This window comes from Vanellus vanellus, assembly GCF_965231255.1.
Source record: "Vanellus vanellus genome assembly, chromosome: 4".
Taxonomy (NCBI): domain Eukaryota; kingdom Metazoa; phylum Chordata; class Aves; order Charadriiformes; family Charadriidae; genus Vanellus; species Vanellus vanellus.
In genome coordinates, this window is record NC_138909.1 from 78,169,046 (window position 1) to 78,189,022 (window position 19,977).

At 38.1% G+C, this 19,977-nt stretch overlaps 1 protein-coding gene across 1 annotated transcript in view; it reads left to right on the plus strand.

The window, feature by feature from the left end:
- FAT1 (FAT atypical cadherin 1) overlaps window positions 1-19,977 on the plus strand; it is a gene marked incomplete at its 5' end in the record, with an annotated part of 108,182 nt that overhangs the window by 63,410 nt on the left and 24,795 nt on the right. Inside the window, 6 exons of the mRNA XM_082482827.1 lie at window positions 388-527; window positions 9,890-10,165; window positions 10,376-10,586; window positions 13,051-17,118; window positions 17,656-17,852; window positions 19,227-19,380. Coding sequence (XP_082338953.1) covers window positions 388-527; window positions 9,890-10,165; window positions 10,376-10,586; window positions 13,051-17,118; window positions 17,656-17,852; window positions 19,227-19,380 — 5,046 coding nt within the window. The remainder of the gene's footprint in view (window positions 1-387; window positions 528-9,889; window positions 10,166-10,375; window positions 10,587-13,050; window positions 17,119-17,655; window positions 17,853-19,226; window positions 19,381-19,977) is intronic.

Below are 19,977 nucleotides of genomic sequence, written 5' to 3' on the forward strand. Positions count from 1 at the left end.
TTTTTTCACTAATTAGCCTGGCTGTCTGCAAAGAATAAACTATCGCATTTCACCTAGTAATTCTTAGTTTCCTACTATTTGGAATCTTTAAATTCTTGTTAAAAAAGAAAAAGTAGAGAATCTTGCTAAGAATCTACCTGCTAACTTTCCATGAGCCAGACAAATCAGCTTTGTCCAAAACTAATCAGTTTTAAATATCTGTAAGTAGCAGCATATCATATTACCAGAAAAAAACCCAAAGGGTTTAAAAATAAGTCTGTATATAAGTATATGTGTATACAGTTCCACCTTCATTAAGCATCTGAAGACAGAACATGATCATACATGAAAATAACGCAACAGTGCTGTGTTTTATGAACGTCTCCCTCTTCCAATTTCCTGAACAAGGTGGCAACTATGACAGTCGATTTGATGTGGACAAGGGCACTGGAACTATCATTGTCGCTAGACCTCTTGATGCAGAACAGAAATCAAATTACAACTTGACAGTAGAGGCAACGGATGGAACCAGATCTATCAGCACTCAGGTAATGGACTTTCTAATAAAGCACTTAAAGAAGAAGGAATTTGTAGCTGGGGGGTAGAGAGAGTGTTGCATTTTCTCCTTACCATTTTTTCCTACCAGGATAACAAATATGGTTGATATAAATTAGGGACCCCATCTAAAATAGAAGTGTATTCTGATATTCATAGAACCATGTTGTTTGGTGGTCCAGGTGGAATGTTGTGTGTTACTATGCTGTAGCCTGAATCAGCCACTTTTAAGTTATATCATGTTCCTACATTAGCTGAGTGAATGAAAACAGAAACTAAGCCCTTCCATGCATGATTTACTCACAAGAAAAGAATTAATACTTCTTATCTGAATTACCCCTCTTTATCCAGCTCCCCCAAAATCACCAAATAATATGATTACTTAGCTTGAAATTGAAAAGACCACCATTGTAAAGTTGTTTGGGTGGTTTTTTTCTCCCCAGGATCTGTGGATGACAAATTGTACAATGTCCAATTACCATTTTATGAAACTGAGCTGCTCTTTCTGCGAGGTGTGCAGAAACAAAGTTTAGATGATACCATCTCTGTGTATCTTCTTGAGTACTTTCTTTTGGCTTCAGTGGAGGCAGAGATTGCCAAACACTCTCCAAAAAGCAGCAATCTTAGACAAAACATTTTTTTTTCAAATTACCTCTCTACTAAGGCTCCATGGTGGTTGCAATTCTTTGCAGTTGGACTAATAAGTTCACTTTAAGGCAGAAGCCTTTTGTCACACTGCTGAAAATAACTCCTAGTAAAGCAGGTTATGATTTATATCCCTCCTGTTTTTCCCATCTAGTTTCTTCCCCTAGTCCAGAACCTGAATATATTTGGAAGTAAGGTTTAGCTGAGGTTGGTGTGAATGCAGCCATGAGCATAGGGGAGCTCCACTTTCTTCTAAAGAGGAAGGAAAGGATTTATTTACTGATTTAAGACTGTTGGATTGGGAAAGTGATGTGTCTGTGTTGCTTACCCCTATCACTGACCTACCGCTTAGGAGCTCAAAGAGCAATAAGTGGGTTGCTGCTGTCTTTTCTGTATACAGAAATCTGTTACGAACACAATTTCTTATTCTTCAACTTCTGTGCAGTATGTATGGTTTTTTGTTGTCTTTTCTAATGTCTTATATATAGTCTTCCTCCTTTCTGCCAGTGGGAAAGATGTTTCTTGTCAATGTTTAGGATTTAAAACTTAATCTTTCTTGAGCAGACTGCATGTCTGGAGGCTTGATAGGTCAAATAGACTAAATTTGGTAGTAGAAGTAGAAAGTTAGCAGTTTCCTTTAAGAGCTGGCTTTTCCTTTAATGGTGACAATTGTCAGTGATATTCTTGTCCATGAATCTCCACACATGACAACATTTCCCCCTGTCAGAGGTTGCTGCTATCGTAGCTGTGGTGCCATTGCTGCTGGTGCTGATAACCACCATAAAAGGTTTGGAGAATCCTGCTTCAAATACATTGCCTAGTTGTAGTAAAAATATTGAGCAGAATCATTTCTACCAATTACAGAATGCTGGATAGAAGGCGTGCATTAGTTTGAAAAAAAATCAGAAGAAACCCAAATCCAACTAAAAGAGAATTCCTTTTGCCATGGAAATGAGACAGAGAGCAAGAGGCTTTCCACACACACTTCCCCCCTGCCAAGAATGCAGTCAAAAATGCCACCATGCAGGGCGTGTTGGGGTAGCCTGGGGACTAGTAAAGGCTGAATTTGGTCTCAATGACTGCAGATACTCTGTCCAGTGCTGCTGCTGCTTGTATAGCTGAATTTATGCAGGCGTCCTGAGCTGTCACACTTGAACCATAATCTGCTTTGTCTTCTGGAACAACCAAGAATTGGAAGGTCACAAATATACTTTAACCTTCACCCTTTGTCTTCCTCTGGGTTACACGATTCGTTTGGTTGTTCTCAGAAGCGCACAGTGTAGCTTTTGTCCAATTTCTTTAAATGAATTTGTTATTTTAGCATTTTGTAAAGCTGAGTGAACATTATAAACATTTCCCGCAGCAGTCTTCTGCAGAAGAATTGGAGCAGTAGTCTCAAATTTATCGTCTCTTATTTCTGTGATGGCTTTTTGTATGGTTTTCTTTCGTGTCTTTCCTTTCCTCTCTCAGCTGGAGTTGGCAGGAGCAGAGGTTGTGGTTTCTGTTACAAGCGAGCACAAAGGCTTCCTTTGCATTGTCTTCCTTTTTCCCCTGCTTGTGGGATAGCAGGAGTTACGCTCTTGCTGTTTGCCTCTCGTGTTACTGGGGTCTGCGGATTGAGGAGCATGGATTAGTTCAAACTCTGCAACTGTTGGTGCATGAACAGACTCCTGATTTTAACTGATTCTCTTATCTCCCCCGTAACTCCTGGCCCACCCAAATGGACTGATCTGTTAAGATAACCCTCAGGACTATCGTTAAGAAGATGCATTGCTAATGAGGCAGGGGAATTAAAAATGTTTCAATGAAATCAAAGTCGAAGGTGTGATTTATGGCTGCCAGTGTGTAAATTCCATTCTCACTGCTGAAATAATGATTAAAGTTTGAGTGTTGATGCTGTGTTGGATCCTTCTAAGAGCTGATAAACAGTTAAAATGGAGTGACAGGCAAAAAAAAAAAAAAATCCGAATACTGAGTGCATACATTAGGAACAATAATATGCCATACACAGCTTTTAGCTTACACAGTAATTGCTGTAAACATTGGAAATCCAGTAAACAATTTAACAGACCTTGTTTAACAGCAGATTAAGTAATTTTATGTTTAATTTGAAAAAGGAAATGACATTTTCAAGGCGCTGGGGAGGGGAACAAGAAACTAAAATCTTACTGTGTAATAGCAGTGTATTGAATCTGACTTTAAACTAGAAGGCATTCACTGGCCTCAGGCCATTAACATCTGTAGAGCGTTTGACTCTTTCAGGACTTCAGTTAAATAGCTTTTTTGAAAAATACAGCAGCAGTAGGCGTGGAGGCTATTAGAATTTTGCATGCATCTAAATGCCAAATGCATGATGCAAAACAAGGACAAACAAATTCCAGGCCTACAGTAGCGGTGTTTGACAGATGATGTTAGAGATGCCTAGTGTCACACTAGGAAGGAATGTCATTAAAAAAAAACAAATCAATGGACTAATGTTTTTGGATTATAATGTTTTGGCCTTAAATAGAAAAGGTTATTCACAAGATGCAAGAAGTAATATATGAACAGTTGAGTTGGGGGGGGGGAATCCTAGGTATATCTGCTTCCAAACATTGCTATGTCTATCAAAATTTTTTCACTGGAAGTAATACTTAAGATGGTTTAAAGCTAATAGCATCATTTTATCTATTGCTGTGCTATTGCAGAATATTTAATCTTGCTTTATGAAAAATTTATACGGATATGATGCTTTGGGTTTGATTTGGGAATCAAGGATAGAATGTTCTTCATTGATTAAATGTGCATTTTTGTTTGCGATCACCACACTGCTCCACAGAGACATATTAGTACTAGCATGCGGATATATTCTCTCTGGATAATATAACTTCTTGTTTGTGGAAATTATTATAAACATGTCAATGTAACTATAATGTCATTATGAATGGAGAGAGAAGGATATTTTAAACTCCACATAGAATCAACAAATGAAAAATTAGGTTAAGACAATCCAAAGGAACATCATGTTTAAATACTGAGCATGTTTTGTCAGTAGCACATATCTCCTCTATAACTTACTAATAATCGGTGCATTCCGATGTAAATTTAGGTTTCACCTAATGAATTGATTTCAAGTCCTTCCCTTAAATAGTCTTGAGCTGCTTTGCTCTGTCTGTATAATCAGGTTGCCTCGTGCTCTCTGAGATCTGTGAGTAGAGGGCTGTTGTGCAACACAGCCTTTGCATAGCCTTGCAAAATGAGTCAAGGGTTTTTTAATCCCAGACCATTTTGTTTCAGAGATCGCATTATGGTCTGTCAATGTCAGACTTTTCTATGGTGTGCCTCTTTAATACGCAACTTCTTTCTCAAGTGTTAATATTACTATATTTCATTTGAATTTCATCTTCTAATTTCATTGAGAATTTATGTAGCTGTTTTTACTGTACTGTACACGTTACTGTACAATAACACAAGCTCTTCGTGTGTTTTGTTCTCAGGTACACAAACCCATATTTTTCTTTGGGGATCTCTAAAATTGCACTCACAATTATTACTTCTGCTGCCTTTCATTTAATTTGAAGGCCTTGACAATTTACACGAATATCTAGCCCTCTTCCATTTGAAAGGAAATTGCATATCTAGTACCTGTCACTTAGCATCAGTAAAAATCCATGTCTTGAAAGTAGGGTTTTCTTAGTACATTTATTTAATACTTTAGATTGGAAGGAGTTCATCTAGTTAAAACTCGTGCTCAAAGCAGAGCAAGCTGTAAAGTTGGATCAAGTTGTTCAGGGATTCGTCAGGTCCCTGCCTGGGATGACAGGGGTGCCACCTCTTCCTTGGATATGCTTTTATGCTCGTGTTTAACACCCCTCCTTGAAAATAATTTTTTCTTGCATCTAATTGTAGTTTCCCTTATTAGAGCTCATGAGTGTCACCTCTTTTCCTTTCACTGTGCACTTCTGGGAAGAGTCTCTTTCCTGCAGCCCTCCCTTTACACAGTGGATGGAGAGCTTTTAGATCCCTGTTGATTTGAATGACCCTTCACTGGGTTCGTTTCAGTTTGTCAAGATCTCTCTTTCACTGCAGGGCCCAAAACTGTAGTGGAACTGCAGTCCCACCAGTGAGTCCCAAATAGAGGGGAATAATTCCTGTCCCCCTGCCTGCTGCTCCCCTTACTAAAGTAGCCCAGCATTCAGTTAGCCAAGTTCCCAAAAGGGTGCCTCTCGATTCACATCATGCTTGTCCACCAGAGTCTGCGGAGAGGCATTAAGTAACAACATCAGTGAGTGAGAAATTAATCCTAAAGTGTGTAGATAAAACGCCTTTCACTTGAGCCTTAAGATAAAATTTAAATTTTACGTGCATTTGAAATGATAGCACCAATAGATCAAATTGTGTATTTGTCGTTGTGTTTACCAGTGTGGAGAAAAACTGCATGCCTGAACAAGTAATGTGATGAGTAACGGAATACCTGAGCAAGCCACTCACAGCGACTGAGTCGTTGGGCAGAGAAGAACCTAATGAGGTTCACCAAAAGCAAGTGCAAGGTCCTGCACCTGGGGAGGAAGAATGCTAGGCACCAGTACAGGTTAGGGGCGGACCTGCTGGGAAGTAGCTCGGAGGAGAAGGATCTGGGGGTCGTGGTAGACAGTAAATTATCCATGGCCCAGCAATGTGCCCTTGTTGCCAAAAAGGCCAACGGAATCCTGGGCTGCATAGGGAAGAGTGTGGCCAGTAGGTCGAGGGAGGTCATTCTCCCCCTCTACTCTGCACTGGTGAGGCCACAACTGGAATACTGTGTCCAGTTTTGGGCTCCCCAGTTCAAGAGGGACAGGGAACTGCTGGAGCGAGTCCAGCAAAGGGCAATAAGATGATGAAGGGCTTGGAGCATCTGCCTTATGAGGAAAGGCTGAGAGAGCTGGGACTCTTTAGCCTGGAGAAGAGAAGGCTGAGGGGAGACCTTATTATGGCGTACGAGTATCTCAAGGGTGGGCTGAAGGAGGATGGAGCCAGGCTCTTTTCAATGGTTCCCAGTGACAGGACGAGGGGCAATGGGCACAACTTAGAACACAGGAAGTTCCGTTCAAATACACGGAAACACTTCTTTACGGTGAGGGTCCCTTCCAACTCTGAAAATTCTGTGATTCTGTTATGTTTATTCCTTAGCAATAATTTTGTTAATAATTCATATTTAATGGTGCTGTACATTTTGATGAGTTAGCTGCTTATCTGCTCAGCCCAACAGTACCTTTTTGGAGGATGTGTCCTCAAGTGTTTAGCAGTAAGGTCATTTTAACTGCTTCACTAGCTAATACCGGAGGAAATTGATGCTAAGTCCTTCTGATGTGATCACCAGAGGGATCACTTCTCAGTTAAGCTGGTTCATTGGTTTTGGGTTAGTCTTGTGGATACCAATGTTGGTTTCGTTCCTGGCATTTCACTAAGTACTTTGCACAGGTTTTTGTGGTCCTCCATTCTAGAAATGCTGTTTTCCTGTATTCATTTTGTGTAGTACCAGCAGCATAGGTGGCCATGTCTTCCGCTCCGAAGATTGATCTAAGGCAGTTGCTCTGGAGTTGCATTCCCTACCACCTAGGGGTTTGACCTAAGTTTCTGTATTTCCTCATTTGAAGGGAAATAGATATGAACTTAAGTAACAGTTTTGATTTAAATCTATCAAATTTGGTACTTTTCACTTACTGTTTTTCTGAGTGTTAACTTGAGCTGTTGGGGGGTAGGAATTGCATAAAAACATTGTTGACATGTTAATTTTGAAAGGGTAGGATCCAGGAATTAAGTGTTGTAATTGTATATGGTCATTTAATCTTTTAGCTATACAAAACATATTTGTATAGTTTGATTTGTATTGAGGGTTGAGTTTTTCTGCACTTTTTTTAAATTTGTTGGCCATCTTCATTTGGTTTCATTTTTCACTTTCCTGAGGACCAGTGTTCAGTGAGCAGGTGTTTTTACTAAAATGCCGTATAAGTGACTCTATTGGACCCTTCAGTATTTCTTCTTCCAAGATGCATTAAAATGTATTTTATTTACACAGAATTGCTTTACGCATCCTCTCTGTGTTGCTTTACGCATCCTCTCTAATCATGACAATCTAAAAAAATCACATAGTTAAGGTGATATTCTTTCTTGCTGTTCATTTTCCATTTGAATTTGTTAGTGAATATATTTAAAAACTTGATCTAACTTGTATCCTGGGTCACCTACCATTAATTTTTCTTCTCACTGAAAATCAGTATTTATTCCAGCTCTTTGTTTCCTATCTTTAACCAGTTTATAATCCATAACAAACAAACTCAGTTTCCGTAGCAACATCTTGCAAGGGATTTTATGAGTGTGCCAAATGGTTAGTTTATTTGCTGTTTCTTCTATTTTCTGAGAAATTTAATAAATTGTGGGAGGCAGCATTTTCCTATAAAAAGCAGTGATAGTTTCTATTTTTTTCCAACAGACTGTTTCAAACACTGAATAACTACCTATGTTTATGAGGATTTCCCTAAGTGTGCTACTGTATCTTGGGTTATGGCTCACTGACCTGCAACCCTTAGGACTACATCCACTAAAAAAGTTAGAGGCTTGTGTGTGTGGCTATGGACACTCGTGTGTGCACACATACCCGTGTGTGCCCCCTCCCCACCCTGCCAGTCTGGAGGGGGGGCTCAGTATTGTTAACAGCGTGTGTTACATTAGGAGGATTACTATTTTTTTATTTTTTTATTTTTTTTCCTCTGTGCAGCTCAGCAGGACCTGGGGGTGGATCCCGTCTTGTCTTGGTGATTTGTTTCTGTTTAGCAACTTATTGCAGCACCTGGTGATCTTGCTTGCCCACAGGTTGTTTCGTGGTTTCAAGTAAACTTAAAACTGTTTTTATTCGTTATGTGGCTTTTTATTCTGCGTCTGCCTTCTGACTCTTGAGACTCCACATTTGCCATCTTCAGCTCTGTTCCTATATTCCCTTTTATATGCTTTTCTGTTCTTTTTTATTATGCGAGTGAAATTCTCGGTGAAAATAGTCTTTCTGGTGACAGGTATTTCAGCTACCAGAGTGGGCAATATCACAGGACTTTCCTATGTTATAATACAAAGTTATTGCATGAGTTCCACACTCGGGTCTTTGTGTTCCCACATCTCACCTCCATTAATCGGTCTGCCCCATGGTGCCTCCAGGGTTGGTGCAGGACTTCGTTACATAGATCCAAAAGTCTTTGTGTTGCTACTTAGAATAAAATCCTTCTGACAGTGTCCTAAACTCTTGGCAGCGTTTGCAGAGTATATCCAAGGACTGCCTATGTCTGTCTGAAAGTTATTTAAATGTTCTCAGCCTGTATTAAAATTTGCCATTAGGAAGAACTCATTGTAGTGGAGCTTAGGTGGTAGTTGCAACCTGGAGAATATACCTGTGTCTGAAATAAATATTTTAGGAACTGATATGACTGCTGTTGATACACTTAACACCTGCTTTTCCTTGGTACAAGTTTTAACATAAGATGCTAGTTTTGCAAGGTTGAAGTTGAGGAAGTTTTCTCTTCCTGTAGCGAGATGTATGGCATTTTCTTATTATTTACCATCATCAGGATTCATCTCATCTAGCTTCTCCTGCATGCAGTTTGGTATCTTATATCTCTGGAGTCTACCAGGTATCAATGGAAAGCAAATAAGTATCTTCAAAGAGCAATTTAACCCTCTTATGTTATCATGAGTACTCATTTTAAACACCTGTTGGTGGCACTTGGCTAATCTGTACAAAGCGGCTAACTTTGGGTGGCCGAAAGCGTAGCTGTATGTGCAGCATATCAAGAACTTGAATTTAGCTGTGTGTTCTTGGTGCTTTGCTGTCTACCTGCCAAGTCCTCTGCATTGCTGTTACTCATCTGAGGTTACCAGTGGTGAAGGAACAGGATGGTAGCTGAATGCCTTACCCTCTTTATACAAGAGTTCGATGCTGTGCGAGGCAACTGGTTGTGCAGGGATCCTGTGTGGGTCCAGTGAACATCATTATTCAGACAGAGAGAGCATCGCCTGCATAGCACATAGGTGGACTCAGCTGAACTTCGATGCTTCAAACCGCATTTTCCCACCGAAGTTACTATAACCAACTTCAGAGAAATTGTGTCGGTGACCAGTTACCTATGCTGAGATTGTGCTACATTGCTGAAGAAGAGCGAATAATACCTGTGGTTCTTTGAAATAAGATACTTTTGTGGGAATTCCACTGCTTTTCCATTCTTGTGTAGGTTTGGAAATGTAAGGAGCTGAAAGAGGATTGGGTCTATGTGAGAGCAAGAAGGAGAACAGTCCATCGCTGCCTTGGAAAACATTGCTTAAAATTCCAAATTTGCACAAATAAAAAGGATTTTTACCAACCCTGGCATCCGCACTGAAAATTTTAATTTTTTTTTTTTTTTAATTCCAAAAGTACTGAGGAATTATTTTTCATCTTGCTTTAGACAAAAATCAGTCCCTCTAAGATACCTTATTTAAGACTTATTGTATAGATATCTCTTTTGACTTTGGGGAAGGTGAGGGAGATTTTGGTTTAATGACATTCTTCTTTCCTACACCTCTTAGATCTCTCCCCCTCCCTGAAAAAAATATTCTTCTTACAGTGGAATTATTTCAGTATTATGGTCTGATTTTTAATGAAATACTCTCTTTTCATCTGTTTCCCAAGTATCATCAATGCTTTCCCCTTCCCATTGTATCGTTTCAGGTGTACATCAAAGTTATAGACACAAATAATCACAGGCCTCAGTTTTCTGCTTCAAAATATGAAGTTGTTATACCTGAAGACACCGTACCAGAGACAGAAATTCTGCAAGTCAGTGCCACAGACAGAGATGAGAAGAATAAACTGATTTATACTATGCAGGGCAGCACTGATCCCACCAGTCTTAAAAAATTTCGTCTGGACCCTGGAACTGGCTCTCTTTATACTTCAGATAAACTGGATCATGAGACCATGAACCAGCATATTCTCACAGTAATGGTAAATAAATGCAAAACTTATTCTGTAGTCAATAATAAACATCTTTTTAAATGTCTTTTTCATTTTCCCCTTAATTCAAACATTTATTTGTACGTTTAATTTGTATGCGGCCTTTGTAACTGGTACAGATTGAGCTTTGAATTATTGCTAATATTTGTTAAAATACTGAAATAACGGTGCTAATTACTAGTCATGTGCTAACTCTTTCAGGTTCGAGATCAAGATGTTCCTGTAAAGCGCAACTACGCTAGAATCATCATTAATGTTAGTGACACAAATGATCACGCTCCATGGTTCACCAGCTCTACCTATGAAGGACGGGTCTATGAGTCAGCAGCTGTTGGATCAGCCGTACTCCAGGTTACAGCATTAGATAAGGACAAAGGAAAAAATGCAGAAATCGTGTACTCTATTGAATCAGGTATATTGATTTTCTTACGTCTTCAGTGTATTTTGAAACAATGCTTGCTGATAGTTTGCTTCAACTGTAGACATGTAAAATAGCTATAAAAAAAGGGCAGAACAGGTGTATGTGTGGAATTCTGTGACATGTATTGAGATACAGCCTCAGAGCATTTAAAAGAAAACTAAAATGGCAATTATTCATCTCCCTCCCTTAGCTATTTATATTGTCCTTTAGATACATTTGGAACATTTTAGTAGTAGAAGAAAAAGCTACCTTTAAGAGGGGTGTGTTCTTTAGAAATTACATTCAGATCTAAAAAAAACATTCTGTTTTGATAATGTAAGTGATGTTTTGTGGTGTAGGCAAAGCACGGATTTGATGAAGAGAGTAAGAGCCTGAGACAAGTGCTTTCATGTTTAGTGCAATGTGAAAGGAGCTGCAAAATAATTTACAAAAATCCATATACTTAACCACTAAATAGTCCCAGTTCTAAAGTTAAACTTTCTGATAGATGTAGGAAGGAAGGCGTTGCTTTGCATGGTTCCCTTTGGCTGATTTTTAGATAATGGACTGCTATTGTCACTCAGTAAAATATATAAGGAACTCTAATAGGTGGTCAATTTAGCGTTAAGGCTCCTTTCAGATTGCAGGCCAGGGAAGAAGAGCATTAGGTGCTGCTGCTTATTTTTAATGTCAGAGTATCTTTCTGAACCTTCAAATGATGGCAGTTTTGAATAATGTGAAAACAGGAAGACATTGGCTGAGTTCACTTACCAGATGGAAGCGAGTTTTGGCTCAATCCGTTAAGTCTAGATATAAGCCTGCTATTACCAAGGTCCTGAACTATTTAGGCACTATGACAGAAAGAAAAAAAAAAAGTTATTTAAATTTCATTATCGATGGGCAGTACTACTTCCAAGGTGGAAAGTGATTTAGAATAAAAATCCCAGTAAAAAGCATAAGAAACTGTATATTCAAGAGAACAGTGGGTAAAAAGTTATTGTTGCATGCAAGGTGATATGTGCAAATGCTTTTTTTTATTTGACATAAGTTACTTTGTAAAGCACAGGAATTGTTTACTGTAAATATTTTCCTTTTCTTCCCTCAAACTGTTGCTTTGCTATGAAAACATACTTCAACACTGTATTAAACCAAAGCTGTGATTATGATACTCTGAAGAGGAAGAATGTATTTAAGAGTCTCTAAGTTGCTTAAAATATGTTTGTTTTGTTATTTGTGGAAATATTACCTTTTTTACTAAGCAGAATGCTAATGTCCATGAAACTTGTCTCTTGCCTTTCCCGTTTCGGTAGTGCTTGTTTTACGAATGCCAAAGTATAGCAAGAAAAAAAATGTGTGTGCGTGCTGTCTAGAATGAAGTTTTGTAGGAGTAAATGTAAGAATTTTTTAGGTTTGTTTTAGAGGACTCTGATCTACTGGGAGGTTAAAGCATTGTAATTGATGTTCTAAGCATATGGAAGGAACATTCCTTAAATGTTTGTAATGGCTGCTTAGATTTGTAATGGGACATTCTAAGAATGCCACTGTGTTTAGAGCTTCCACTGAAAAAAAAAAATAACCCAAACAAAAAACCACAAGAAAACCCCCTCTTGCCTACTTGTGTGCATAACTCAGAAGTTCTTAATGAATTTTTTCCGTGCTGAGAACATGGCTTTAGTAATGTAATTTTTTAAGAAGTAAAATGTAAAATCTTACTGTATTTAGTACCTGAGCTGAATATTGTATGCAGTGTTGTTCAGCTATATATTTGAAAATATAAAGAAAACAAGTGTTTATCAAATGGCAGCCGGTAATCCTCACCAGGTAGAAATTTTTTTCTAACACTATCACAGGGAATAACTTGTATTAAGAGGAAGTTAGGAGAGAGATAACTATAGGTCCAATTCAGCAAGATTAATTTTGAAGCAATTATTTAAACAATACTTGCATAAGCAATTAAGATTCACAAGTGTGAATTCATTAAAACACTTTTATTCCAAAGCAGTCTAGTTATTACAGATCATAAAATGTAACCCGTATTCCACTAGTGTTAACTTCTGAATATAATTTTTTCAGCTTCAGTAGATATTTAAGTTGGCTTAAACATGAACTCAGTGACAAAGATAATTTGAAGAAAATACATAATTTATAATGTTGAAACTTGCAAAATACTTGTTATATTTTTAAGGTTTTTAAATGCAAAAAACTTATTTCTTTTTCCATTAATTTTCGAGACTTGGATGGCCTTACTGACTATGTTTTATGCAGTGCTTCCACAAGTAAACTTATAATTAGTGTTAACTCTTGGTTACAGAACACTTTCCAGAGAGGCTAACAAATGTTTGGTAAATAGAACTAAGAAACTTTAATATTCTCTGTGTTCTCACTACGTGATCTCTTTTGGTAGATAGCTAAATATGCAATCATCCTTTTAAGTTCTGTATACCTCCTTCTTAATTAGTTCTCTTTTTCTTCACAGGGAATATTGGAAATTCCTTCTTTATAGATCCCATTTTGGGCATGATTAAAATTGCAAAGGAATTAGATCGTAGTAACCAGGAAGAATACAACCTGATGGTAAAAGCTACAGACAAAGGAGATCCTCCGATGAGTGAAGTGACCTCCGTGCATATATTTGTTACGGTTTCTGATAATGCCTCACCAAAATTCACAGCCAAAGAATATTCTACAGAAATCAGTGAGAGTGCCAGCATTGGCAGTTTTGTTGGAATGGTTACGGCATACAGTCAGTCATCTGTAGTTTATGAAATAAAAGATGGTAACGTAGGGGATGCCTTTGCTATCAACCCGAATTCGGGTGTCATTGTTTCTCAGAAGACACTTGATTTTGAAACTTTGCCTGTTTACACTCTAACTGTGCAAGGAACGAACATGGCTGGCTTGTCCACTAATACGACAGTTTTGGTACATCTTCGGGATGAGAATGACAATACACCAATTTTTATGCAGGCTGAATATACAGGACTCATCAGTGAATCAGCTTCAATTAACAGCGTGGTTCTGACTGACAAGAATACCCCATTAGTAATTCGAGCTACAGATGCTGATAAAGAATCTAATGCTTTGCTTGTTTATCAAATTGTTGAACCATCTGTCCGCAAGTATTTTGCCATTGATTCTAGCACTGGTGCCATTCGGACAGTAATGAGTCTGGACTACGAGGAGACAAATATTTTCCACTTTTCGGTGCAAGTACATGATATGGGGATACCACGCTTATATGCAGAATATGCAGCTAATGTTACTATTTATGTAATTGACATCAATGATTGCCCTCCCGTGTTTTCAAGAGAGTTGTACGAGACATCCATTTTGGTTCCAACCTATAAAGGCGTGAAAGTCATCAGCGTAAATGCCACTGATGCTGATTCAGGCGTTTTTTCACAATTAATTTATTCCATTATTGAAGGCAACATTGGAGAAAAATTTTCAATAAACCCTAAGACTGGAGATATAACAGTACAAAATACAACTCAGTTGAGAAGCAGATACGAATTAACAGTGAGAGCATCTGATGGCAGATTTGCAAGCACTGCGTCTGTAAAAATTAATGTGAAAGAAAGCAAAGCAAGCCAGCTGAAGTTCACACAGAGTTCTTACTCTGCAACAGTGCAAGAGAATTCCACAGAGGCAAAAACAATAGCTGTTGTTACTGCTATAGGGAATCAAATAAATGAGCCTTTGTTTTACCATATTCTAAATCCAGACAGCAGATTTAAAATAAGCTCAACTTCAGGAGTCCTTTCAACAACAGGAATACCATTTGATCGTGAACAGCAAGAATCTTTTGATGTGGTCATTGAAGTGACAGAGGAATATAAACCATCAGTGGTCGCGCACATTGTAGTTAAAGTCACAGTGGAAGACGTAAATGATAATGCTCCATTTTTTGTCAATCTTCCGTATTATGCTGTTGTTAAAGTAGACTCTGAAGTAGGCCATGTTATTCGACGTGTCACTGCAGTAGATAAAGATACAGGCAGAAATGGAGAGGTGCATTACTATCTCAAGGAACATCATGAACATTTCCAAATTGATCCCAATGGTGAAATCTCGCTGAAGAAGAAGTTTGAACCGGACACACTAAATAAGGAGTATCTGGTCACAGTAGTGGCAAAAGATGGAGGAGACCCTGCTTTTTCTGCTGAAGTTGTAGTCCCAATTACAGTTATGAGTAAAGCTATGCCAGTTTTCGAAAAGCCTTTTTACAGCGCAGAGATACCAGAAAACATTCAACTCCATAGCCCTGTGGTACATATACAGGCAAACAGCCCAGAAGGACTTAAGGTGTTTTACAGCATCACCGATGGAGATCCTTTCAATCAGTTCACTATCAACTTCAACACTGGAGTTATAAATGTTGTCGCCCCTCTTGACTTTGAGTCTCATCCGGCCTACAAACTGAGTATTCGAGCAACAGACTCTCTAACTGGGGCTCATGCCGATGTGTTTGTAGACATAATAGTGGAAGACATCAATGATAATCCTCCTGTGTTTACAGAGCAATCTTACACTGCAACCCTTTCCGAGGCATCTGTCATTGGAACATCTGTTGTACAAGTGAGCGCTACAGACGCCGATTCTGGGACAAACAGGGGAATTTCCTATCACTTGATTGAGGATAACAGTGAAAGTCATGACTACTTCCACATAGATAGCAGCACTGGACTCATTCTTACGGCAAGAACTTTGGACTATGAACACATTAAACAACACAAGTTACTAATAAGGGCCATAGATGGTGGCATGCTGCCCTTGAGCAGTGATACCGTTGTAACCGTTGACATAACCGATCTCAATGATAATCCTCCTCTTTTTAACCAATTGCTTTATGAAGCTAAAATTAGTGAGCTGGCTCCCCGAGGGCATTTTGTGACCTGTGTGCAAGCCTCAGATGCAGATAGTTCGGATGTTAACAAGCTGGAATACTCCATTCTGACAGGCAACGACCAAAAGAATTTTGTAATTAATAGTAAAACTGGCATTATCACCATCTCAAACCTACGCAGACAGACACTCAAGTCACACTATAATCTTAATGTGTCTGTTTCTGATGGGGTCTTCAGAAGCTCAGCCCAAGTCCATATAACTGTAACCAGTGCCAATATGCACAGTCCTGTTTTCAGCCAGAATGAGTATGAGGTTGAACTAGCTGAAAATGCTCCATTGCATACTCTGGTGACTGAAGTTAAAGCGACAGATGAAGATTCCGGTACTTATGGCCACATCACTTACCACATTGTGAATGACTTTGCCAAAGACAGATTTTATACAAATGAGAGAGGGCAGATATTTACCTCCGAAAAGCTTGACCGTGAAACGCAAGCAGAAAAAGTAATTGCCGTTAGTTTAATGGCCAAAGATTCAGGCGGAAAAGTTGCTTTCTGTACTGTTAATGTAATACTTACAGATGACAATGATAACGCTCCTCAATTCCGAGCAACAGAGTATGAAGTAAATATCGGATCTGATGTTCCACGGGGTACTTCTGTCATTAAAGTCTGGGCATCTGACGCTGATGAGGGTACAAATGCAGACATTACATATGCTATTGAAGCAGAGTCTGAAAACGTTAAAGAGAACTTAGAAATTGATTCGTTGTCTGGTATAATTACTACAAAAGAAAGCTTAATTGGTTTAGAAAACGAGTTTCTGACCTTCTTTGTTAGAGCAGTCGATGGTGGATCCCCCCAAAAAGAGTCGGTTGTTCCTGTTTATGCTAGAATACTCCCACCAGAAGTGCCTCTTCCGAAATTTTCGGAGCCGTTTTATTCTTATACGGTTTCTGAAGACATTCCAATTGGCACAGAGATAGATGTTATCAAAGCAGAGCATAATCAGACTTTAGTATATAGTCTGATTAAAGGGAACACTCCTGAAAGCAACAGAGATGATTTTTTTGTGATTGACCGACAGACAGGAGAGTTGAAACTCGAGAAGAATCTTGATCATGAAACAACTAAATGGTACCAGTTCTCAGTTCAAGCACAGTATGCAAATGAAGATTATAATGTGGTTTCCTCGGTAGAGGTAAGCATTCAGGTAAAAGACGCAAATGATAACAAACCGGTTTTGGAGTCCAATCCATATGAAGCGTTCATCGTAGAAAACATGCCAGCTGGAACAAGAGTCATCCAGGTTAAAGGAACTGACTTGGATTCAGGACTGAATGGGCAGGTTACTTACAGCTTGGATCCTTCTCAAGAACTGGACATTATAGAGTCTTTTGCCATAAACATGGAAACTGGCTGGATTACCACTCTCAAAGAACTTGATCATGAGAAACGAGACAAATACAAAATCACAGTGGTTGCCTCTGATCGGGGTGAAAAAATTCAGTTGTCTTCTACGGCTGTGGTTGAAGTTACTGTTACAGACGTGAATGACAATCCTCCACGCTTTACTGCAGAGATATATAAAGGAACAGTCAGTGAGGATGACCCGACTGGTGGGGTGATTGCCATCCTGAGTACAACTGATGCTGATACAGAAGAAGCCAATAGACAAGTCTCTTATTACATTACAGGTAAATCTTTCTGAGTAATGTCAGTTGTCCTGGAATGATGCGAGATATAACTTAATCTTCCAAATTATTGAAAAGTATTAGAAACCATAGAGCTGCAAAGAAAGAATGTGTGTGTCTTAATATGTATATTAAGAACTTCAGGGAAAAAAATTGAGATTTAGAAAGCAGGTCTTTGGCTTTCCGTTTCACGTTTGCCTTGCTTAAAATGCTTTCCTACGTTTGTTGTTTACTTTTATATCAGATTTTACTTAAAAATTTATACTTACACTGAAATTTGTTACACTGAATGTAGTTGAAGAACGAATGAAAGAAATTTCACAATATAATAGACTATTTATTTCCAGTAGAATATTTTACTGGTTTTGTTATTTAGCATATGTCTTGATAAGGACATTATCTATAATGCTACATGACTTTCTACGTTGATTTTTATAGATTCTATTGGCTGCAGTTAAATTTGTTGTCTATATAACTTGATAAAGCAATAGTAGCGATCTCTTTATTGTCTTTAATTAAATGTTTCTTTTTGTATTCCAGGGGGTGATCCTTTGGGACAGTTTGCTATTGAGAATATACAGAATGAATGGAAAGTATATGTCAAAAAACCTCTGGACAGAGAAGAAAAGGATAATTACCTTCTAAATATTACAGCTACTGATGGGACCTTTGCAACTAAAGCTGTGGTGGAGGTTAAAGTCCTTGATGCTAATGATAATAGCCCTGTTTGCGAAAAGGTAGGCACAATCTTGTATCTTCCCTGTCCAACTGTTTCCATACGTAAAATGTAAACTTTCTCTGAAACTGCTTCTCAGGAGACTGACAAATAGGTATTCCTGTTACGCTGGTAACAGAAATTTGGACTAAGATAGAATGCTGTCAAAGAAAAGTTATTTCATGGAAAGGTTTCTTAAATAAAAATCCAAAACCGATTCATTGAGGTAATTTTAGCACTCGAATGGGTATTTGAGGAGTATGGGGAAAAGTGTAGTACACATCTGCTCTGTTAGTGCATACCTCTCCAAAAGGAATTGTTTTAAGCTGCAGCCATGGTAGTTTATATGCTCTGTTTTCCAAAGGCAGCAAAGCCTCAAGGAAGGCTGCATGCCATCACTTAGTTGATGTATTTGTATCTGTGATAAAAGAGTTGAAAAGACTGGAATGTTATCCTGCAGTTGCACTCAACAGCACCAAAAATTCTATAATCCATAAATGTTTTCTTGTTACAAAGACATTTACCTTACCAGATTTGATAGCCTGTGAAAATGGATACAAAAAATGAAGAATGGAAAAAACCCAGAAAGGTGGACCCTGCAAGATGTATAATTGCCTTACGAGAAAGCCCTGGGTTTTCGTAGTCAGCTTTTTCTTTTTCACTTTAGCACGTTTGAACTTTTCACAGCCATCTTGTTCAACACAGACTTGATGTTCCCAGGTGGAAAGGCAAAATCTTTCCTTGTTCTGGGAAGAGTCAAGTAAACAGTGAGCAATTGATTTGTTTTCTTAGTCAACGTTTATTTTGGTTACTTCTATATAAATGATTGCAGTTATATACAGACTAGTCAGTCAATGGTTTTAGCTTTTCTCCTTTGTTAATATTGGTGTTGTAAGGCTCATCTAATGCACATCCTTGACCTGGATGGGCTGTAAGTGCCTTTAAATTCTTAAATTTTTTTTTTCTTAATTTTTATTTAAACTGGAAGCTTTTATTTCATGCCACTACAAAAAAAGGCAGGTATGAATTTCTTCTATTTTGAGTCAAACCTAGAAAAGATGATTTACCAAAAGAAGGAAAAAATGAAATTAACAGAAAATTGTAACTCCTATTTTGGGAATGCATTTAATTATCTGTTATCCAGTTACAAGTGTTTAGAGTTCTTAGCTATGCAGTGGTACCCAAGAGTCCCTGTGGTTGCAGTATTAATTACCTTTCTAAATCTAATAAATGTGAGGTAATTAATTAGAAATTCATAAGTTCTTTTCATTTTCAGGTATTTCATCCTCTGGTTCACTTCTTATGTTACCAAACATTCAAACAGGAGATTATCCCCTTTCCGTGCTGTACTTACTTCACATGTTTAGTCTTTTAATGTAACTTTAAAATCTTGCAGGCTTTATACGCTGATTCTGTTCCTGAGGATGCCCTTCCTGGCAAACTGATAACGCAGGTATCTGCTACAGACGCAGATATTCGTTCCAATGCAGAAATTACTTACACATTGCATGGCACAGGAGCAGAAAAATTCAGACTCACTCCAGACACAGGTAATAATGCTTTATACACTATACAAAATTCCAGTTATCACCTCATTTTATAAAATGTTTTACTATTACATTAAGACATAGATAAATGTCAGTACTTTAAGCTTTCCATTAAGGGTTATTTTATTATGTAACTGTTTAAAATGTGAGTTTCTACTACACAAGTACTAACAATATATTGAATAGAAGTTAGGGAAAAGGCAAGTATTTTAATATATGAGGAACAAAGAAGTAAACAGGGTAATTGCCTCGAAGCCAGAAAGTTCCATGCTGAAGTGACTGGAATAAAAGTATGCTATAAATTTTGTACTTTTTATATTTGTTGTAGTAATAGCAATAACAGTTTATAAACTGCAAATATCTTCGTTCAGATTCTCTTTGCCATTGTTTGGTTTGGCCTATTAAATGAGATGAGGTTAGATGGAGCAACACATTTCCTTTCCATACTAAACACCAAAAGTACCTCCAGTTTTGTTGGAGGCATTCTAGAAATGAGATGAACTTTTACCTTGCCTGAATTTGGTTTTCATGACATTTGTGTCTTCTGGATTATAATAGAGGTCAAAGATAATGCCAAAATCCTGTGCTCTGCAGGCTGTA